Source organism: Myripristis murdjan, chromosome 9 (genome assembly GCF_902150065.1).
Source record: "Myripristis murdjan chromosome 9, fMyrMur1.1, whole genome shotgun sequence".
NCBI classification, from domain to species: Eukaryota; Metazoa; Chordata; class Actinopteri; order Holocentriformes; family Holocentridae; genus Myripristis; species Myripristis murdjan.
Genome location: NC_043988.1, coordinates 18,799,480 through 18,823,023, shown reverse-complemented (window position 1 = coordinate 18,823,023; position 23,544 = coordinate 18,799,480). Strand labels below are relative to the sequence as shown.

General features: G+C 41.3%; 3 protein-coding genes across 5 annotated transcripts in view; all 3 read left to right on the top strand.

Moving 5' to 3' along the window:
- Window positions 1–10,819, top strand: part of hip1rb (huntingtin interacting protein 1 related b) — a 28,752-nt gene extending 17,933 nt beyond the window's left edge. For all 3 annotated transcript variants that reach the window (XM_030059371.1, XM_030059370.1, XM_030059372.1), the window contains exons 18-32: window positions 208–402; window positions 1,405–1,552; window positions 2,133–2,219; window positions 2,344–2,451; window positions 2,644–2,780; window positions 4,101–4,211; window positions 5,470–5,528; window positions 5,901–5,931; window positions 6,072–6,134; window positions 6,264–6,364; window positions 6,935–7,040; window positions 7,552–7,675; window positions 7,787–7,848; window positions 9,114–9,344; window positions 9,454–10,819. In XM_030059371.1, the coding sequence (XP_029915231.1) occupies window positions 208–402; window positions 1,405–1,552; window positions 2,133–2,219; window positions 2,344–2,451; window positions 2,644–2,780; window positions 4,101–4,211; window positions 5,470–5,528; window positions 5,901–5,931; window positions 6,072–6,134; window positions 6,264–6,364; window positions 6,935–7,040; window positions 7,552–7,675; window positions 7,787–7,848; window positions 9,114–9,344; window positions 9,454–9,462 (1,572 nt within the window). In that variant the 3' untranslated portion in view covers window positions 9,463–10,819. The remainder of the gene's footprint in view (window positions 1–207; window positions 403–1,404; window positions 1,553–2,132; window positions 2,220–2,343; window positions 2,452–2,643; window positions 2,781–4,100; window positions 4,212–5,469; window positions 5,529–5,900; window positions 5,932–6,071; window positions 6,135–6,263; window positions 6,365–6,934; window positions 7,041–7,551; window positions 7,676–7,786; window positions 7,849–9,113; window positions 9,345–9,453) is intronic.
- A 1,011-nt stretch (window positions 10,820–11,830) lies between these two features.
- On the top strand, window positions 11,831–19,528 carry LOC115364784 (RILP-like protein 1). The gene is made up of 9 exons (XM_030059373.1): window positions 11,831–12,325; window positions 13,613–13,763; window positions 15,395–15,513; window positions 15,629–15,904; window positions 16,079–16,273; window positions 16,757–16,920; window positions 16,997–17,095; window positions 17,890–17,977; window positions 18,989–19,528. The coding sequence occupies exons 1-9, from the start codon at window positions 12,038–12,040 to the stop codon at window positions 18,992–18,994; spliced, it is 1,386 nt and encodes a 461-aa protein (XP_029915233.1). The 5' UTR covers window positions 11,831–12,037; the 3' UTR covers window positions 18,995–19,528.
- A 584-nt stretch (window positions 19,529–20,112) lies between these two features.
- On the top strand, window positions 20,113–22,551 carry rilpl2 (Rab interacting lysosomal protein-like 2). Its single transcript, XM_030060539.1, has 4 exons — window positions 20,113–20,577; window positions 20,667–20,818; window positions 21,787–21,909; window positions 22,391–22,551. Exons 1-4 carry the CDS (start codon window positions 20,284–20,286, stop codon window positions 22,416–22,418), a joined length of 597 nt encoding a protein of 198 aa, XP_029916399.1. The 5' UTR covers window positions 20,113–20,283; the 3' UTR covers window positions 22,419–22,551.
- Window positions 22,552–23,544: the final 993 nt, after the last annotated feature.

The following is a 23,544-nucleotide window of genomic DNA, read 5'->3' as shown; positions in this document are numbered from 1 at the left end:
GACCTTTTTCGGATCACAGTGCACACAAGCATCTCTCTCATTTGTTCCTGTCTGGCTTCACCATCATTGTTGCTAAAGTTTAGACTGCTATCATATTCTGTGTTTGGAAGCTTGAGGCGTCTCACACATTTTTAGATGGAGTTCCATCTGCTATCTGCCTCTTTTGGCTCTCTGTCCTAACCATTCCTCTCTCTCTTTGTTTCGCAGACTTCAGAGGAAATGAACAGCTCCATGACAGCTCTGCAGGCAGAGAAGGAGCGCTTGATGCGATCTGTGAGCGAGAAGGAGGCGGAGCTGTCGTCGCTGCGGCAGGCTGCGCAGGTTCAGCAGTCGTCACTTCAGCAGGAGCGAGAGAAGAGCAGCAGGGAGCTGGGAGAGCTGCAGGGCAAACTGAAGGAGAAGGTCAGTCGGGACAGCACGACAGCACACTTGTCTTGTGCACTTAATTGAGTTGTTCTCAGCCATAGTTCAGGTCTGTCAGCTACACTGAAGCAAAAGTTGCCCTTGAGAAAGCCATTTGAACCCCAGACTGCACCTGTGGAGTTATCTAGGGAGTTTAATTTCACTATAATTTAATACACAATTGTTATGATTGCAAAAACAGAGATGCAGTAGTATTTATTTTAATATTAAGTTTTAATTTATTTCACCACTTTGAGTATTATTTAATACTTAACTACCCCAAACTATCTTTTCATATCAGAGTCCTTATAGGGCAAAATGACTTCAAATCAGGGTCTGTGCCTTGATGAAAGTCAACTTGGGGGTTCTTAAAATAAAATACTTTGAAAACCCCTGATCTACAGGCCAAAAGCAAAAGTGAACGACTGGAGTTTTACTGGGCAGTTCACAATGGTGACTGTGCAAAACTGCATGAATGGGAAGCCAGGTAGGCGGTGGAAAAAGAACATGTGTGCTCAGCGAGGTTAAAAAAAAAAAAAAGACCATTTCAAAAGAACACAAGGCGGAGTGTGGGTGTTAAAGGACAGATGCATTTAGATATGGAAATTTGCAAACCCTCCAACTGGACCCACATGCACTTCCCGGCTCTCTGTGCTCTGCTCCAACAGTGTGGAGCGTCCAAATAGCGATAAAGCACTTTGGCTTATGTACTCTACAATAAATGCATCTGTTTGTTAGTGAAATTGTCAGATGGTACAGTGTGAATACTGTGCAGATATCAGGTTGGATCTCGATGCGTTCTCTCCAACACTTGCCAATAGACAGGCGATAGCATGAGATATTGTTATACATTTGTGTTCAACTAAAAATCTGCTGTGTAGCTTGGTGGTGTCTTCCTCCTATCCATTCCTCTCACTTCTAGCACCACATGATCTGTGTCATACTCGTTTTTGCTCAATCCTTCATGTGCTTGCCTGTGTGTTTGTGCATGTATGCGTGTAGTCAAGTCAGGAGGAGCAGCTGAAGCAGAAGCTTCTGGCCGAACAGTTTGCGCTGCTGCAGGGCACCATCACAGAGGCCGAGACCATCATCCAGGATGCTGTGGCCAAGCTTGACGATCCCCTCCACATACGCTGCACCAGCTCCCCAGGTCAGACACTTAACTCTGTGTTGTGATAAAATGCTACAGCAGTAAAACTAATTTGCATGGCACCATTCAAAAGAGTTACGAGGCACTTCAGATAATAGAGCACTGTAAGTAAAGATGGCAAAGGCAAACACAATGACAGTTGCTGTTCGGTGTTTAAAGCAGGATAACAGAGGAACAGTAGTAAGTCAACATAATGAGAATTAAAAATAAAGTAAAAAAAAAAAAAAATACATCAAAACCAAACCAGTTGTTTCAAAGGCCCATGTCCAAGCCAACCAAAGCCATTTCTTAGCTGATTTTTTCCCTAGACCTTGAATTCAATAAGAGGTTGCTATTTACAGTAAGAATGCAAGAAAAAGAGTGCCTCCAGATGCCAGGCATACCTGATGCAATCTTGGACCATGTAGTACATTTTATGTGCATTTTTGATTATCAATGGTCAAATAAATCAAATCAAACAAACAAACAAAAAAAGATGGTCTGTTCATGCATAAGACTTATAGGCTTACAGGGGTTTTCTAATTACTTTCTTTTACCTTATTACATTCTCTCTTTCCTCCCATCTTCCCTCCAAACTCAGATTACCTCGTAAGTCGGGCAGAGGCCACGCTGAGCTCCATCGACAAAGTGAAAAAGGGCCATGCAGACTTTCTGGGCAACATGGGGGGTAAGTGGCTCGGTTTCTGTGGGTAACACAGACATTAATACCTAATGGCAGTGCCTGGCTGTTTGGTAATGTTCATTAGCGCGACCTGCTGCCTCTCACTTTCCCTCCATGTTCCTGTAACCAGATGCTGGAGGGCTGCTGAGGGCTCTGACCCAGTTCTCCCACTTGGCTGCGGATACAATCATTAACGGCAGTGCCACTGCACACATGGCACCCACCGACCACGCAGACCGTAAGGAACATGTCAGAAATTTCCACCGGCATTATCTCAATTATTCTTACACACACTTGCATGTATACACATATGTCCACTTAATGCAAAATATTTTCCACCTCAAATTTAAATTTCAAGTTTGAGGTATAAATTGTAATAAAACAAAGAATGCAAGCGTTACCATGATGGCTGTTCATTTATACCATGCAGGACTGACAGAGAATTGCAGAGACTGTGCTACTGAGAGTCTGAACTTCCTGAAGGACCTAAAGGCCAAGGCCACCCTCCAGAGGGCAGACCCAGCCGCTGTCCGCCTAATTGTTCAAAAGATCCTCTACTTGGGCCAGGTGAGAGATTGAGGCTGTGGAAATGGAAGGAAGATGGCTGATTAAATTGTGTAAACAAATATTTATATTAATTCCAGTGGTAAAATGTACAGTAAAGATGTGTAATTGTAAATGTAGACATCAACACAGCAAATTTAACTCACTGATCTTCTGTTGCAGAGTTCAGAGATCATATAATGCAATTTTTAAAGCTTAGCAATCAAACAAAACTGGTCCAAAATAATACTAACTGGAAATAAACCCTGGACTGTTTATCTTTTTTATTCAGGCTTCAGAGGAAGACCCACACACATGCGTCACAGCTCATGCAATTCAGATCTTTGAACCTGAAATACCACGCTCCAGCAGTACTGTTTGTTGCCGTAGGTTATAGAGGTCCAAGCAGTGGAGTTAATTTTGCACAGCGAATTTCAAGGCTGTGACTGAATGCTTTTTTGCCTCTTTCAAGGAGCTCAGCAGTGAACAGCTTGTCGCCGCCCCCAGTCCTCCACTGATCACACCCATCACACAGATTCTGTTTGGATTTTTGATGACACTTGAAATTGGGGACTTGGATGCATTTAGAGCATCTCCTTAGGATTATTGCTGTGGTGTTGTTGCAGCAATCTTCCAGCTCCCTTTTTTATATACGGCTGTGCTGATGTCACACCAGCAGGAACGTCAGGCCAAAAGAAATTTTACATTTGCTCACTGCAGACGACCTGCAATGAGGATGTCAATCATCCTGCTGTTTGCAGATACACCATGCACCCTAAGGTTGGCATTGCCTTCAAAGTTATCACACGGGGCTTGAGTTTAGTTGTGTCGGCCTTAAGAGCAACACCACAGTCAGATGGCTTCTCTCGTTGCCGGCTGTTTTTGAAAGCACACTCTCTCCTCCCTGTGTGTCCCATATCAAACCACATCGCTGTCTGATACATTGTCTATGGCTGCAGTGCTATTTTTTTTTCCTCTCATTTCCACTTATCCTACCCTCACCTTAAAAGCTAATGGAAACTTGTCTTTTTGCTGCTTATGGTACCTCACTCTTTCAACATCAATATTTAAATGTCTTCCAGCCGTGTGTCCTGAATTTTAACCCCCGCCCCCCAGTTGTGATTTATGATCTGGCAGCTATTTGAGATCTACCGTTTTTTTGTTTGTTTTTTGGGAGTTAATTAAATCATGGTAAATAGTAATTAAATCACATTTTCAAGCAATTACCGAATAAGTCTGACAGATCAATATTTGGCTCCATTGTTCAGCTGGTCTAGTTTGAGTTCTTTCCAGTAAGTTTCTCGCTAATGACCAGGCATTTCTCATCTTTCCTTTTGTCTCCAGGAACTGCGGCCCAAAGGCATGGACGTGCGGCAGGAGGAGCTGGGAGATCTGGTCGATAAGGAAATGGCCTCAACATCAGCAGCTATTGAAGAGGCGGTCCGCAGGATTGATGTAAGTAGCACACATGCATGGATAGCGTGGGTAGGCATTAAAACCATCATGAAGGAAGAGACAGTTGCAATGAAACCAGTTTTGTCAAATGTAACAAGGAAAAGAGTAGATTACCTGTTTAAAAAATAGCTGAGAAGGAGTAATAAGTACAGTCTTCAGTACAGCCCACAGAAAATAATGTGAGGAGTACTCATTCTGCAAAAAATGTACTGATTTGCGTTACTGCACATTACTACCCACCCTGGTAGTACATAAATCTCAGTTCAAAATTGTGAATTCCATATCTAATACTGTGTGAATGCATCATAAGAATAGGTGAACCTAGTCTTGTAATAAGCCAAGCGGACAACTGGCTTGCAAACAATTTGCAAGTTCAAACATGCAAATGACCATAACACAGCACCAGGGTTTACGAGTTACTCCACTGTCATGGCTGCAGAGATTTCAGACCAAGCCTGTTCAAAGCTTTGATCTGTTTGGGGGTAAATTCCCTTCACCCCACTCTCCAACACACACGCACTTATCCAGGCTGATGCAAGCTTTGTGGTGCAGTGATGCTGATGTTAGGCACATGTGCACACACACACACACACATTTCAGGCTGTTGAGTGCCTGGTCATGTTCACTCAGTCTGGAATAACATTATCATAACAAACTAACTGCATTTATGGAACTAATGAGCGGATTTTACATTTGTAAGCAACATATGCTGTGTGTAGCTAAGTTAAAATCTCTCCACCAAGCCCCAAACAAACTACAAGCCTCATAAGTCAATGAAGCAGCGACACAAACAGCTTCCTTGTAGAGCTTACCTTGTAGCTGAGTCTGCAATTTCACTGCATTTTCAAACTGAAGCTCTGAGACAAATTAATCCAAATAATCCAACAGGAGCCTGGTGAGAGTTAAATTCACCAGTTCCATTATAAAACACACTTTTTTCTTTACTGTTAAAACAATGGCTGACACTGGCTCAATACAACATTAGCGATGCTGTATGTGTGTGTGTGTGCGTGCGTGCGTGCGTGCGTGCGTGTGTTGGTGGGTGGTTTGTCAGTTAACAGAGTTTTTACTGATGACACCACCGACTGATCCAAATCCCATACTGCACCTTTTTCAGCAAGGTGGAGTGGGTCAGTCTCTCAGTCCATTACATTAAGAGATATAGAGCTGGCACACTTACGCAGCACCGCTCATGATATTATGATATTGATTAGTAAATTCAGTGTAACTAATGAATCATCTATGGCTCTGTTTATAGGAAATGATGAATCAGGCACGAAAGGACACATCAGGAATCAAACTGGAGGTCAATGAAAGGTTTGTTCTTTTTCTGGACTTTGTAAAGAAAAGAAACATCTCCTCAAAAAATGATGTTTCATTCCTTCACATTCATTCATCAAAATTGCAGTCAGTGGTTTTCAGAGTTTTCTCATTTTCACTTTATCATAGCGTCCTGATAAGGGAAATTAGAGGTGCTGTCTTTTTAAATGTCAGAGCGTAATATCAGAAATGTGTCATCCCACCAAGTTTAGTGTCCTGTCTGGGAGCTCAGTGGCTCTACTGACAGTTTACTTAATGAATCTCAATTCTCCACTGCATATTGTTCAATAAAGCAATAAGTAATAAATCATTTAGACAGTATTTCGTCAACTTCATTTTAACTCTTTACCGTATCTGTCTCTGTCATAGAATCCTCAACAGCTGCACAGACCTGATGAAGGTGGGTGCTGCTTCAAGTCATGCATGTACTGCACGATAATGGTTTATAATAGATAATCCTTTTTTTAAAAAGACCATCTCAATGAGCATGTATTTCTTTTGTCCTCTTGTCCTTCTCCTGTTACATCCCCTCATCCTCAGGCCATCCGCATGCTGGTCCTGGCATCCACAGACTTGCAGAAGGAGATTGTCGAAAGTGGGAGGGTGAGTCATCTTGTTCTAATTTTGATCCCTTGTAATTGGACAGTTGTGTTCATCCGAAACCATTGAGCTCCTCTGCTTCGTGCAGAACACCATAGGTGGGCTAACATTTCCCATCTCTTGCTTCCCAAGGGCGCAGCAACCATAAAAGAATTTTACGCCAGGAACTCTCGCTGGACCGAGGGACTCATCTCTGCATCGAAGGCCGTGGGATGGGGAGCCACACAGATGGTGTAAGTTATGAGCTCATCCTATAATCTCTTGCACTTAAAGGTGTGCCAATTTGAGAAGATTGCTTTATTATTGTCAAATAAACTGTAGTACCTTGATATAACTACTGTAAACAGATGTTCAGGGCACAGAGGGACTTCTGTCTTGTATGATTGTTGATTGTTAAGGTTAGGATTTCTCAAAATTAAGGTCATATTTTCCATTGTTGCTTCCTGTTGCAAGGAGTGTTTTGCTCCTTGTGCTCAGGTCCTGTTGTGAGCTGTAAAGCAAAATATCTTTGTGCTGCGAGGCCATCCAGCCTAGTTCCTATAAATTACAGCCCTCTAGCTCAGTATGTAAAATGCAGTGTAGAGGCTGCCAGTATTCTTGGCACTGTTCTTGTTTGTTTATGCTAATGATACTCATGTCTCAAAACAAAATGGAATTAAATGGAAATGGTTTGCTGATGATCAAGTGCTACACATTTAACCTCATATGAACCTATGGTGCAGAAGTTAGACCCTGTGCAGGTGTCCTTTAACTTTTAAGCTAAGAGGAATGAAGTGGCATGATTTCTTTACCTGCCTCCACAGAGAGTCTGCTGATAAAGTTGTGCTGCACACCGGCAAGTATGAGGAGCTGATCGTCTGCTCCCATGAGATAGCTGCGAGCACGGCACAGCTGGTGGCTGCTTCAAAGGTAAGAACTGGGCACAGATACACAGCCTCTTGTCAACATTTGTGTCCAAGGAAAACACCATGAAAGTGAACATGTCAGCCAGCATCCCTCTAAACATTTTGGAGACACAAAATCATCACTGGGGAATTGCACTTTTGTTATGCTAATTATAAAAAATCGCATTCAGGGGGTGCACCGGTGGCTCATCGGTAAAGAGCACGTACCATGTACCAGGGCTTAGTCCTGATCGCAGCGACTGGGGTTCAAATCCGACCTCAGGTCCTTAGCTGCATGTCATCCCCCCTCTCTCCCCTGCCTTTCCTGTCTGTCTCCACTGTGACTGTCAAATAAAGCAGAAAATGACAAAAAAAAATCCCATTCTTACATAGAAAATTTCTGTTTGCATTATCACAAGGGAAAGTTAATTAATTATATAACATTTCACATCTGATTAATTCCTACGATTGAGTTTGTCCTGTTTAATGTGTAAATTTCATGTGGGTCTCACTCAGCACCTTCTTTCTCTGCTCAGGTTAAGGCAGACCGCAACAGTAAGAAGCTAACGGTCCTCCAGCAGGCTTCTCGCCATGTGAATGAAATGGCAGCTAATGTTGTGGCCTCGACCAAGACGGGCCAGGAACACCTAGAGGACAAAGGTTAGCACAATGTGGATCTGTGTGGAAGAACAATACAGTGTTCCTCTGATGAGTGACTGGGCTGCATTTCAGTTTATTGATGTATTTAACATGTCCACTTGTCATGTGCAGATACCATGGACTTCTCTGGATTGTCCCTCATCAAGTTGAAAAAAGAGGAAATGGAGTCACAGGCAAGTAGCAGGTGTAGGACTGTGAGGGGTTTGGAGAGTTGGAGTGAATGCACACGATTGCAAGTGTGTCTGCTGAAAGGCTTGTTTATTCTCAACTTTAAATATGGATACAGATAGTGACGGAGCCTTCTGCCTGTTCTCTGCGTTCATTTTGTCCATATTTGTGCATGTTTTCAGAAAGCTTACGGATACAGACAAAACAAAGCAGTACCACCGGAAATCGTGGGGGCAGAGTAGCCAAGAGTTAAAGCGAGACTCGAGGAACAAATTTGAAACACTGAAAATATTAGAGAAAAGAATTCTCCATCCTCATGTTGCGATGTGTTTAATGACCTCACAGACCACCACCGTCAGCAATGATGCCTCCACTTGTGCCTCTTTGCAGCAGGTCCATTATTATGACCTCCTCCACTGTCACCGTGTTTGTTGTTGTTAGAAACCTTTGACTCTGCACTGCCCTCTAGTGGAGTTATTGCTTAACGTCCATGCTAACAGCAAGGATGCGTGGCAGTGTGTGGGCAGTGACGGTTACATTGTTTGAAATGGACATAAGGGTGCATTAAAGATCCTTAAGTTGTCATATTTTTATACAGTATTTAGAACCAAGAGAAACATATGTTCAGCAAAATTTTTCATGAATTATAAATCAAACTTGTGACAATGTAATGATATCTAAGAGGGAAATTTGAACTTATTTCCTTGAAGTAGTCCACTTTAAAAATTTAGGCATTTCTAATGTACATAAGCGAACAATCATCACTGACATCATGGGCCACAACACCTTTCTGTCATCAGTTTGCTTCCCAAAAAGAAGTGTGATGATACCATGGTCTGGGTGAATGCTCTTTTCTGACTGGGTGGCAGGTGTGTGTTAAAACTATGTTTTGCACATCTAGTTCGGCACAAGTTTAATCACCGTTCTAACTAACAACCGGAAAGGAAAACACACCATTGGAATTTTTTAGATTGTTTTCTCCTCTTCCTGTTATATTGTCGGCAAATGACTGTGGTATAAACTGGAACAATCAAATCGTAGGTGTGCCTTTAACGGTTGTAAGACACACCTACAAGTTGATTATCCCATACATATTTGTTTTTTTCTTTAACTGCTGTGCACCCAAACTACTCTGTCATGAACTCTCATTCCATTAGTTCACACTCAGGGTTTCACTTTCAAATGGTTTATCAGAGAGGTGAAAATTTCCTTGAACACCTTAAAACTGCTTTGATCATACTTAACCTCCTGATAATTTCCTCCCGCTCAGGTGAAGGTGCTGGAACTGGAGAATCAGCTGGAGAACGAGCGTCTTCGTCTGGGCGAGCTGAGGAAGAAACACTACGATTTAGCCGGGGTTCCTCTGGAGCAGATCTCCGAGGGAAACGGCCTGAGCTCCTCGCCGGCCCACTCTGCCACCCTGTCGCCTAAACCCACCAAACCTGCCATCATGAGGAAGCCCGCGCTGGCCCAGAAACCTAACATACCCCCCAAAACTACGGTAAGGGCTCAAAAAGAAAAGCCTGTGTGTTTGTTTTCAGAAAAGGAAAATAAGATTGTGACTTGTTGATAGCTCACATTTCAACTGTTGTGTCTTTTCGGTGCCATAGTTTAAATAAATGCCTGAACAGAAGAGGAGAAAGCCTCAGCCGATGGACGATTGGATTGATCGGAGCAAGATCGCCTTTTTGTGAACACAGGGTTCCCTTTAGGCTGCATGCTGACAATCCTCGGTCTCATCCTCAATCTAACTGTTCTCCCACCTTCTTTTCCTTCTCTTTCTTTTTTTTGCCAAAATGGACCTTAAGCCTGATTTTGACCCTCGATGCCTGTAAAAGACTTTGTGCCCTTGTTTTTCTTTTTCTTTTTTTTTTTCTTCTTCTTCTTTTTTAAGATAAATAACCTGTGCCACCAAGGCGGTACCCTTTACTGTAGTGTTTGGCATCAAGAACAAAAAAAGGGGAAATGGCGTACTTTTTTAAGTTGCAGAAAAAAAAGGTTTTAACTGCGTCATCAACACTGTATCACAAAATATTTTAGACGCCTGAACACTACCGCTTTTAGACTAAGGATATTAATAATAACCACACAAGTGACAGCGTATCTTGGACTTATGTGTCAACTGTTGAAAACTTAGAACACGTCTTAGTGGAGGACACTGTTTTGAACACTCATTATAGAGTGTAATATATTTTTCTCAATGTACACTGCATGCTATTTATGTTGTGGTGGGCGGTGAAGGAAACAAGGGAAACACATTATATAAGTCCACGTTGCTGCAGAAGTTTTAGATACCTCTGGCTTTGCCGACATGAAGGACGGTGCTCCTCCACTTGTGTACAAAAATAGTTCTCTGTCTCTGCAGTACCAGATGGTCCCCTAGGCCTTGAAATGTACTGTACTAATACATGATGTATAATATCTAATAGGACATACAGTCTGTATAGGTGTGTGCATCTCACACCCATTATAATTTGTATTATTACGGCAGTCATCTCTTGAATGTTCCTCTGAATGATGCAAAACTGGATATCATGTAAATGCGTGCTGATAGACTTCATGCTGGCACACAAATGAAGGGCGCAGGCCTCCTCGGTAGTTATCAAACGCTTCTTTTAGGCTGAAAATGGAAATGTAGGGTCAGTGTATGTACCATACAGTATGAAGGTCTTAAACTCCTCTTTTGCCTCTGGGAGCTTTTCTTAAAGGGTCTTTTTATGTTCTGTCCTTTCCTCTGAACGAAATGTCTTTATACACTCAGATCTATTAATATATTTTAGTAAAGATTATGGTGGTTTCTCCTTGTAAGAAGTGTAAATGTCAAATGAATAAACAATAAATGTTTGATTTAAAGTCTCATGGTGGTGTTTCTTAATGAAGCTTCCAAAAGTTTTTTTTTTTTTCCCAGATAAATTTGTTATGTATTACATTGCACTGTACTCTACTACCCTTTTATATAATTTTAACTCAGAAATTTAAAATAAAAAATATATTTAAAAAAATCAGTATCAGTGAGATGCAACTGAAAACAAGTTGAACATAAGATTAAAACTTGTCCTCTTTTTTATGGCAAAGAAATGTCAGCTCTGTTGTCAGTTTTCTTGTTTGTCTTTGCCTTACTTTGTATAACCTGTTTATGTCCTTGTACTCATCTTTCACTGGTTTTGTAATCACTTTGTTGCACAATAATAAAAAACTTTATCAATAAAGTTCGTAGACATCCATTAAAACTATGTCACTGCACAAATATTAGCTTACTTTATTATGGAAATATAATTTATTTTCTTGTTGCGATTTTATATTTTATTTTTGTAGGCCTTTCTAGGGACAAAGCTCTGAAGTGTATTATGTTTTGTCATTTAACCGCTGGGCTTTATCATGTCAAAATGATACGAAGTTAACTGGCCTAAATATGTCCAAACACCAGAATGACATCCTGATTTTTATATTCAATACACGTGACAATCTCTTTTCAAAATGACCATGGTTTTGTGTTTATTATGAGGTTGTTGGTATCTTGTCATGCACATCGTGTCATGCGCAGTATTTTGTTTAGAAAGGGGGCAGCACGGGCGAGATGGGTGCTGCCTTCACGTACTAGAGAAAATACTGTTTTTTTTCCCAAAACACATGAACGCCGCTGTAACCAACGAGTTGCCTTGATGTGGCGTTCAGGGGCCTGAGAGCCTTGGAGCTGTGTTCATTCTATGTAAACAAAGTGAGCGTCATTATTATTATTTGTAAGGGCTGCTATTGGATGGCAGTGTCTGTTCTACTATTGATAGCTCTAATGTCAGTTTTTTGTCTCACATTTTTGTCGTAATTCATTAAATTACAAGGTTAGTATACATTTTTACAGTTTATTCTACCGCTGTAAAGGAGCTCAGCCGATTGATTTCTGTAAATATAACATTTTGTGACAGTAATCTTTTTTCCTCGCACTCCTGAACACACCATAAGTCAGAGGATTTGGTAACTCCGGGAGAGCGTGAAGTTACCCTGCGCCACCAGCCCAGGACCTGTCAGAGTTTACACTCTCAACAGAAACAAACAAGTTTCATGAAGTTTACACACGTTTCAGCTGGCTTGCTGGAACGAGTATTTCAACCGCAGAGCAGATGGGGGGCCACTGAGGCGAGAGGAAGACTATGCTGAGCGGCGGAGGGCTGAAGGCTGGCGTTGCAGTAAACAGACATGGAGACCTGCGTGTCAGCCCTGGAGAAAGGCGCGTCGGACCTGACGGTGATGGATGTGTACGACATCGCCGCGGTGGTCGGCCACGAGTTTGAGCGGGTTATTGACCAGTATGGCTGCGAGTCGATGCTGCGGCTGGTGCCCAAAGTGGTGCGGGTCCTGGAGCTGCTGGAGGCGCTGGTCAGCCGCAGCGCCGCCGGGCAGGAGGCCGAGGAGCTGCGGAGGGAGCTGGAGCGGCTGCGGCAGGAGCGGAGCGACCGCAGCGAGCAGGACAGGAGACACCAGAAGGTAGGGCAGAGCCAGGCGGGCTCATGTGGAGGGACACGGTCTCTGTTGTTGTTGTTGTTGTTGTTGTTGTTGTTGTTGTTGTTGTTGTTGTTGTTGTTTAATCATACAGAGTTAAAATCCACTATGGTCCCCCCAGTTGTACTTTGGTACTTACTGTCCTAACCATCCTGCAAGGAGCTACCGCCGTTTTTAAAGGCATTTTATGTTTACTATGATTAATTCGTAGCAATAGTGCAGAAAAACACCGACAAACCCACAGTATATTAATTTTCCTAAGTTACAGTGTTGGATGTAACTTGTTACTCAATATTTAGATTTTACAGTTCCGAGATTTTTCCTTGGAATTAAGTAACTCGTTAGTTTTTCTTTTTTTGACTTCTCATTAGTGACTTTCCGAAATTAGAATGTCGTTATTCTTCTTTCATATCGTTTCATTTTGTTGAAATGCAAAGTGATAAACAGAGGAAGAAAAAGTGATGATGGCGTGGGATCCCGTGCAGACAGCAACTGAGCAACTGCCAGCAAGTCAGGCATGATTATTTATTTATTTATTTATTTAGATAAAAGGTATCTTTTTAAGCAGGATAATAACAATTCCCAGCATTCGACTGCCTAGTGCAAAATTTAAAAGATAATCTGGGGATTTGTGATAAACAGTGCTTAGTAAAGTGGACATGATGACCAAGCAGGTAGAGGAGAACAACAGAACAGCCATAACAGTCTAATAATCAGAAAATTGCATCCCCTCGTTGTAATACAGCTTTTAACACATGGAAAAGACAATGCACATGCTACATCACAATATTACAAATATTACAAATATAAATCCCAGACATTATCCAGTCTCATATCACAATATCAACATATCCACAGGTCACCCAGCCTGATTGTCATACAAATTACTACGTTACAACTTTAACAGTACTAAAATAGCATACTTTTCATTACTATGTGTCTGCTATCCTACAGACTACAGAGTAGTAATTGAGGACCGCAATTGAGACAGTATCTTCAAAGTTTATCATGTGCCCCAAGAAAAATCTTATTGTATAGAGGTGGGTTGTGTGACATTTAATTGCATGCATTAGAAGTCCTTTAGTTCATATGAAATCTAAACCCCTTAATAAAATCCTTTGTTATTGTTCCACAGGCCTGATCCAGTAGTGCTCCCATCTTCATGCAGCACTATCTTCCTTTTTGGCAAATATGAAGACGTCTGTGCACACATTTTATTGTGTTGGTGTGTGTTTTTGTATGCCCAAACGCTGCTGTGTCTTCACTCCTCAGGAGCTGGAGCTGGTGGAGGATGTGTGGAGGGGAGAGGCCCAGGACCTGCTCTCCCAAATCACTCAGCTTCAGGAAGAGAACAAGAGGCTGCTGGTGAGCCTCTCGGTCAGAGACTCTCCCATCACAGAGGAGGAGCTGCAGAAGCAGGAGGGTGGGTAGGCTGGATCAGCGGTTTTCAGCCTGAGGGTTAGGACACCCCAAGGGGTTATGACATGATTTATGGGTTTGGAAAAAAAAGAGTGTATTTCTACTATACAGATTAATCATGCACACAGGAAGTAACGAGTAGGCATTGCTTTGTTTTTCACAAGACAGAAAGGTGGAGAGCCATTGGTCTGAAATGGATATTGCACAATACATATCATGACTTAAGAAAGAAAAAGGTATTACCAACTCAAACAAAATGATTACTGGCATGAAATGTATGACGTATCAGATGAAAAACCCTGTTCCTCTGGTTTTAGCTTTTCAAGCAAGGTGGGAATGTGACAACACAGAGTGGGCTGTCCTAATACATAAGATAGGTTCTTAAACTGTGAGGTAGTTACCTTTAAAATCTCTGAGTGAAAAATACAACATTTTACAAGTTAGGATCATTCCTACACTTGAAACAACCCATCATTTTTTAAATAACACTTATTTGAAATTGATAAATGGTTTATCAGTATCAGTAATAATAGCAAAATTGGTCTGACAGTATTTTTACCTTTTTTTCTGGGAGGGTGTAGTTTAAACAACTATTAGATGAGAAACAGAATAAAAATAACAGTGTTTTCTTTACAAAACATTTAATTATCTTCAGACAGGCCTGTGTGAAAAAACTTGCCTGCATATGCCTTGTTGAATTGTAACTGTAACCACCTCCTGTAACAGTTACTAAGTAGGGCAGGGATGTGATATTAATAGTTATTACAGTCTTATGAATTGCACTGCTACAAATCAGTGGTTAGTACATGTGGAAAACTACAGTGATACTGTACATATTCTTGAGCTGGGTAATATGATCACTCCAGCCACAATACAGTATAGACTCTTGAGGTGTCATATTTTGTGAGTGCCCTGGATAATAAATTAGTGCTGAGTGTGTAATACTCTTGAGTGTCGCAGTAGTAGAGAAGGGCAAGTTAGGACTCACACTCTAGCTGCATCTAATTTCGGTACAGAGACATTATTCAGGTTTGCAGGGTTTGACCGCCAAATGCAATGTGGATTCAAACATTCCTGCATATTGCATCAACTTCTCTGTCTCTGTGTCCTTCTATGTCCTCTGTGATCACACACCTACTGTATGCTCAGTGTGTTTTGCTTGTGCTCTCACATGGGACTATGTATGTTGCATGCTTGCATGTTGACGTTAAAAAAGGGAGGCCGTGAAGAGGGGCCGGCTTGTAAAGGAGACTATTTTTGAAGCAGACCAAAATATAGCCCTTGTGTCAAACTTTCATGGTGGCTACAGCTGTACTTACCTTCAGAGACAAAACACACACACACACACTATATAGAAACACCTAAATCCAAATGAGTGGGAACTGCATGATATGGTGATATGGTTATTACTCTGTCTATGCGTACTGACAGACCACATTCCTCTGGAAAATGCATTCATGCTGTAACAGATTCCTTAATACGTTGTAGAAGTACTGCTGACCTTCTATGTTACATTACAAGCATCAGGAAGAGATGGTGTTTTAATCCTAAATGGAATGGTGTTGTACTATCTCTGGTTGTGCTGATGTTGCATCCATCAACATTTTGCATGTGTCATCTTCATAATCCCCACAGGAATGTCAGAGAAGGAAAGACAGATGATGAAGAAGCTGAAAGACATGGTGGATAAGCAGAGGGATGAAATCCGGGCCAAAGACCATGAGTTAACGCTGAGAAATGAGGACGTTGACGCGGTGAGGATTTAGACCATGTGAGGCGTGCAAACTGGCCTCTGAGAAAGTATTCATTAAAAGAAAAACAACTTAACCAGGATTGAGTGATAATAAGAAGACATTTCCTTGTCTATAGCTCCAGATGCAGCAGCACCGACTGATGAAGATCAACCAGGACCTCCGCCACAGGATAGGCATTATGGAGGCCCAGGGAAAGGCGCTGATCCAGCAGAGGGCAGAGCTGGAGGCTGCAGCTCAGGCACGGCAGCAGGAGCTGGGGGCTCTGCAGCGGGAAGTGACCCAACTGAGAGAAGAGCGCTGTGAGTGGGAGCTAGAGAGAGAGACGTGTCAGAAAGCAGAGTCCCCTCTCATCAAGTCTGGGATGTCACCACCTCCAACAGCACAGATGGTGGTAGGCAAATAAACATGTCTTTACCAGCCTGTTAACCAAGAATAGACACACTAATATTGCGTAGAATCAGTTCTGGTTAGCCTCATTCACAAAGATCATTAAGTCTGCATTTTTTTCCAAACATTCGTGAGCTTCTTTCCTGCCTGAAGTGGCTGTCATGTGTCTCAAATCCAGTCTGTGGAAGCGGCGGCAGCAGCAGCTGACCCCATCAAGCAAAATTCAGTTTGGGTGGAATGTGGAGGGGATGTTGGCTTCCTGGCTGATTGCTTTGAGTCAGACAACAGTCATTCAGTCCTCCCACGTTCAACAAACAGGGGACTGAATGAGGAAGATGGTGGCGAAGATGAGGACACAGCAGCATTGTTATTGGTAACACCTGCTTAAACTTTCCCCTATAACACAGGCTCACTGATGCCCAGTATCTGAGTGTTTACATTAAACACAATGCAATATCGCTGTGCCACACTGGCATTTGCTGGTATGGCTTCTATATAAAAGCAAGTTTCAAGCCTCATATATGGCATGCTATTAGTTTGCAATGGAATTTTATTTTATTTTATTTTATTTTATTTTATTTTATTTTATTTTATTTTATTTTATTTTATAATTGCATGAGCCTTTTCTGCATTTAACATCTGATTTAAAAGGCTTTTATTCTTCTATTGGATCTGTTTTAGCGAGGGCATTTGCTTAAGGTGCTCTTTGGTTTGATGACGTTGATAAATGAAAAAAAAAAAAAGAAGAGGTTCCCAGGCAGAAAACTAAAATGAATTCCAATGCATTTCAGCCATGCTTATTATGCAGAGCAGCACACCAAGCGTCATGCAGTTAAAAGCCTTGTTTTGACCTCAGGATGCGTTATGTGAGGAAGAGGCGGATGAGGAGACAGACAGCCTGGAGCTGGAGCCAGACAAACCTCGCTTTACCCTGCAGGAGTTGCGGGATGTCCTGCAGGAGAAGAATGAGCTCAAGGCCCAAGTGTTCATGCTGCAGGAGGAGCTAGCATATTACAAAAGGTCAGTTATTATTCTTGAAATTGAAATTTTGTACATTAATCTAAAAGTAACCGATTACGTTTTACTGTTCCCTCAGTGAGGAGGCGGAGGATGAAGTTAGCTCCTTTGCTTTAATTCCATCCTCTGCACCGAGCCCTGCTCCTGTTGATCAGCCCGAGTCAGGAATCAGACGCTTGTGAGTATTGAGACTGACCGGACCGCACACCCACAGTCCACCACACACACCGAGTGCTCTTAAACCACAGCTCCAGTGCCCTGACTGTAAAATCACCAGCCCAGCTGTCATCATATCCGTCAACTTTCCTTTGATTACATTTCTCACTTTAGTCTATTTTTCACAGCAGTTCTCATTTATAGTTCATTGGAGTCTTTGCACTAGCTGAGTGGACTGTGCAGTATACACATCTTGATTGTGTGTGTGTGTGTATTGGCATCAGGCCTTATTAAGTTCCCACATGTTCACAAGTTAAGTCAGTGTTAGTAGGTGTGGCAGGTATTCAAAGGGAAACTCTGTCATTCATTATTCCATATGTATAATTACCACTTCACAGTTTACTTTCATCTCTGTTCACACATTCCCCAGTGATCCAATAAGCCTCCATAGATAAATTTACTTTACTGACCGTAGGGTTGTCAGCACTAAACCGAAAAGCGTTTGTTTTCATATTGCTTGTTTACTAGAACCAGTTATTTAATGAAGAATATAACAACAATACCCCTAATGCCTCCTCAGTGTCTGTGATAAGCTATTGAAATAAAATATCTTCAGAAAAACAATAAACTCAGTGAGTTTTTACCTTGAGTAATGTCATTTCGGTTCACTGAGACTTAGAAAACTAAACAGGTAATAAGTGCCCCTGATATGTTTGTTGTCTTTGAGTTGGTTATATCAATTCTCTAATTCCCTCTCAACTTCTCTCTGTTCCCTCCTGCCTCCCTTTCCATTTCCATCTTTGCTTGTCTGGACAGGATCTTTACTGCCATAATGCCGATGGTGGCGGCTGGTTTGATTCGAGATGATCCCACGTTGCTGCCAATCAGAAGACTTATTTCCTTTGTATGTCTTTGAATTTGAATTGCCCTTTTTTCTTATGTAACTCATCATTCAACAACACTTGCTAAAAGGCGTAGTCATATTATGTGGTTTAACGGCTGATTTATTTAAAAAAAAAAAAAACACAAAAAAACATTGTATTTATAACCGTGAGTATTTCTGCAGTCATCTTCTTGAGAGCTGAATTCAGTGTTTTGATTGTTGATGAGCCAAATCTAAACATATATTATATTTTTTTTAATCTGCCGTAATGTTAACTGTGTTAACTGTGACAATGGCTATGTCACCATTTTCAACAGAAGATGGTACAAATCATTAAAAAACATTGTAATACTAGCAGGCCCATAATAGTGCCGGTACTAAATGTGTGATAACCACTGAGCACTAAATTAAGAGTAAATGGTTGAAAGCCTAGACAGCAAGTTTTATAGTTATATCCAGTATGTGTATCAATGATTCTTCAGGTTTTTGCTTTACAACAAGACACCAGCTCTCACAAAAATAAACTGTGCTTATTTCCTCCTATCCTAAAGCTGCATAGGGCTTTTTCATGTCAAATTACTTCTGACATCCATCTCACTAAAATCCCCTGACACCGAATATAGACTTGGTACCAGTGCACTATTTGCTGGTCAGTCTGACTATTAGTGACTTTTATTATGTCATATCTTCGTTTTGTATCTTTTGAATTGACATTTTCCAGTCAAACACATTTAAGTTGTTCCTTTTTGCCAACGTCTTGCCCAGTCAGTTAAACATCTACTGTGGTGCAATGCCACCCAGTGCTAAATCCTTGACAGCCTTTTTTTCTCCCACTTAATGTTTGCAAGCTCCTGCATGCATTTTAATTTACCACTAATGTGCAATGTAGTTTTGCTTCTTCGTTACAATGTGATGTGTAACTCGAAGCCACTAATGTTTATCTGATGTTTGCTGTTACACATTTGCAAATTTATCGTTTCTTAGACTGGAAATTAATTGATTTATTTATATTTTTCCAAATGTGTCCTTCAGGTATAGCATGTTGTTCCGGAGCCAGAGGTGGCTGGGCGGAGCGGCACATGTGGGAACACCCTGCGCTCACAGCTTCCACAGGAGGAAAAGCCAAAGCAACTTCCACCAGCGGAAGTTTATTTTCTTGGTGTTTATTCACATTCATGCCAGCAGTACATATCAGGAATAGATGATTGGACTCATCAAGTGATGGAGAGGTGTATGAATGGCAAATTATTGGGACGCTGTTTGGTCACATGACTATGCAAGCCGCTTGCTGCTGTGTGGTATGATATAATGTACTTGGTGCCAGTGCCCCATATTGACAGGTCTTTATAAAGCAGTGTATTTTACTCACATTGCTACACCTTGTGGTCTATAAGAGTCTGACTGCACTGCAAACTCATTCATCTTTGAAAAGAAGATTAAAGTTCAGTCAGTGGATTGCTAGGGTCCGTGAGTGTCTATTGTAAAAATTTTAAAAAAGTGTTTTTAATTTGTGGCATTGTGCATCTGTAAATTATGAATTTCGAAAACGTAATAAATTTTATTTTCATCTTTTATCTCGTGATTGCTGTCACTGTCAAGCCCTGTTATGCTTCCCACAGATTTCACTCTATAATAATGAATGGGAGGCCGGAGATAAAATTGAGTCTGCGCTAACTCTGGCCTCCTATTCACTCCCTATATCCACGATTCATTGATTTTACGCATTACTTGTGTTGGACATGCAGAACAGTATCGGGTTTGCACCATTTAAACTAATTTTCTGCTACTTTTATGGCTCTGCATTCCGAAGCCACCGGTGCGGAGGCCACCAGAGCTCATGTGCTTAGTTTTGCTCTCATCAAAAGAAGTAATAGAGCAGAAAATTGGAAAAATAGAAAAGCAATAAACCGAAAAAACAGACGCACCCCATCACATGCTTTCTCACCTGACTGCTTGCATGCCTGTACCTGAGATGAGATGGAGGCGAGAGGGTTCACTCACCCTGATTCCGGGTGAACTACGTGGCACAAAGACCCGCCTCCACGGAGCGGAAGTTTAACTGTCACGGAATTATCTTCGCAAACATATACGATCTTCGGCCTCACCTGTCGCTAGGATACTTTGCCCTCCTCTACTTGACAACAAGGCACGCCATTGGCGGAGTCGGGATGGGGGAAGTGGACTGTCTCTCGAAGTGAAACAGTTGTTCATCCTCCACTAATAAAAGTTGTGTAAAACATTTACAAGAGGGAAGAAAGTGATATTAGGACACTTTAAACTGAAGGTGGTGGACAAAGGACGACTAATCTGGGTGTTTGCGTGCTGTCATGGAGGTGCGTGAGGAGGCTTCACCCGCTTTAGCTTTCGAGAAGGACGCGTTTCAACTCACGGTGGAAGATGTGTATGACATTTCCTACGTGATCGGCCGAGATTTGCTGAAAATTAGCAGCACAGGTGAGGAAGTGTCGGATTTACAGTTCAGGATCGTCCGCGTTTTGGAGATGTTTGAGACCCTGGTGAATAAGTACAACTTGTCCCTGGAGGAGCTGAAAATGGAGCGGGACAACTTGAAGAGCGAACTGGACAGGATCATCAAGGAGAGCTCCACAGGCCAGGGCACGGTGAGTCTCAGGGACAGCCTCTGCGCTAAACATGTGCGCCCCAAACAGGCTTTGACTCAAACTGGGTGCTTTTCTCTCTCTTACTCAAGCAAACAGCGGGGCCAAACCAGTTGGTGGTCGACTTGAAGGACCCCAACAGACCACGCTTCACCATGCAGGAGCTGAAGGAGGTCCTGCAGGAGAGGAACCAGCTCAAGGCTCAGCTCATGGTCGCTCAAGAGGAGCTGCAGCTTTATAAGAGGTGATACACTACATTTAAAGGGGGAAAAAAACTCCACTACTTAAATTAAATATCCATGATCTGACCCCTACCGTAATACTCACAATAAATGGATTCTTTCAGAGTAAAAGTCTGAGTTCATTTACAACGTCTCACGTACACTATTACACACCTGATGATACTTGTTTGGGCAAAACAATTGCATCTGTGAATGTATTACTCACTTGTGAGCATTAGATTAGATTAGATTACATTAGATTACATTAGATTACATTAATTCATTTATTTTGTGCATATAAAAAGAAAAAGAACATAAAACAAGCAGAGAGAGAGAGGGAGAGAGAATTAAATAGTTTCCAACAATGAGAAGCTCAGTGCAAAAGATTTATCAAAAACACATACATATTCAGAGAGGGTTGAGGAGAAGTGCAAACTTATTGAATCCCACCCCTTCTCCATCAGGTAGTGACTGATAATTATTCAGCTTCCTATTATTATGTTACATTATGTGATACTGATTTTGCAAAACATGTTTCAGTATCTGTGAAACTGTTAAGAAATGTTGGACACTGGCTTAGTCTTGTTTTATGCACATAAATAAATGTCCAAGACTATTGATGCTATCTTGAGACAAAACTTGGAAGTGGAAAATTGGCAGTAAAAGTGGGATGCAGTGTCAGTGGAAACGCTGACATTATATGCAGCATGATTTTCCAAAGATGTGGCATATTGCAATTAAATTAAGTTTGTTTTGGATGTGCCAGCTGAGCTAAAACGAATACCACCTAGGTGAAGAAACGCAGCCTTCCATTTCATCATCAGTTCTATTATCTCAGCTGCATCACTGAATCTAGTTTTGGTTCAAGGAGATTCATTTATTCTTTCTAAAATTGGGGATATAGTGTGGATTTTGTGTTAAGATGAGTTTTGACCTGAGAGACCAGCACTGACTGAAGGTATTCCCACTGACCAATACTTTCAATTTGCAGTGGGATTCTGCCACAGGCTGAGCCAGCCATGGTAGAAGTGGACCTGGAGCCTCCTCCCTCTGCAGACCACATTCCTGCCACAACAGACGAGGTAAAAGAGGAGAAAACAGCCATCAGCAAACTGTAAGTCATATGCTTAACTGCCTTATTGAATATAGATAGCCTAAGTGCGAACAGAGGTAAACAGGCGAGTGTGGGCACAGCAGTGCAAAGAAAGTGCACCGAGCAGAGTGTTTGTTGACAGCAACTTTTTGTGCACACCTCAGATGACAATGATTGTGGAAATTCTCAGCAGCAGCCACATGATGTTTTAGTAAGCCAGCAGGGAGATTCTTCTCCCAGCCCATCTCGAGTCTCATAATGATTTACTTGTGACCGGATGCACTCATGCTGATGCTGAGGATGTTTGCGTGAGTGGGTGAATGAGCGAGTGAAGGAACGTCGGGCCTGCCTCTGCCAAACTGCTGCTCTGATCAGTAATTACAGTCTGTCACGACCCATGGCTGCTTTTGACTGGAATGTTCCCTTTTTACATCTCTTCTTATTCCTTATTAGGAACCAATGGAAGTATCCCTATAACTAACTCTAGACTTTTCCATTCTAGGTTTTCATTCAGGAGAAAAAGAGAATAACCTGTGACAAGAACCGCTCAAGTCATTATCACAGGAGCCAATCAGGATCTCTATGCACATTTTTCTCATTGCTTAACCACTTTTATATTGAACTTTCTTTTTCTTTTTTTTTTTTTTACAAAGTCTGAAATTTGATAAGCAATACACTCCTGCTCAAAATCTTAAGACCATTTCTTCTTTTTGCATTTTGAAGCTCTACTTAGAACCTTCTTAAGATCCAACAGTGCAAAATGTAAATTCTTGCAATTTCTCAACTGGTCTTAAGATTTTGATCAGCAGTGTATATTATGTAATTGTAACCTAAAAGGTTATAGTAATAGTGTTACTATAGTATTCTATAGTATGAATATACAGTATGTGAAAAGTGTAATTATGAAGTCAAGCCATGCAAACTGGAAAGTATTGTCTAAAGCTAGTATTTGTATTATTGTGTTAAATGAATACTTCACTCCAAAATGAAAATTCACTTGTTTGTGAGCTTGAAATTACAGATTTTTGTCAGAGTTTTCTAAGCAAAATTGAGTGATCCATCAATTCAAAATTTGGATTTGGATGTTACTTAATGCTACTGTGTTTTGTTTTTAGAGTTGAATATTTATTAAATAATTTTAAATGATGTCTTATTTCAGCTTGGTATCATAAGGTAGTTTTTTCTTATCTAATCACAAACGTCTTTGTTTTGTGAAACGATATCCTGTCAGAAGGTATAGCTAATGAAGCCTAAAAGGTGTAGTAAACCAGTAAATTAAAATGCTTGTAAAATTAATGACAAAATAACTTCACAATCATAGTGATGGATAAAGGAGAATTTTGGGTTTAATAACTGTCATTGTTTCCTAAATGGATACTTCCCTTTATCTCTTGGTGAATCCCACCAGAAACCAAATGTGTAGCTTATATATTGATGATGATGTATTTTTGTCACAGGTTGAGAGACCAACAGAAAAACACAGAGTAGCAGAGAGGAGCTTGGTTCTGTCTTTGTCTGGGCTCTTTTTCACAAAAAATATAAGTTTCTACCAGAATGCTTGCTGGTACATCAGCACTTTGATGCTGAATATGTTAGGACTGCTGTTATCCCAACTACAACATTATAACTCTAAGTTCACAATCTGTAGTTCAGATT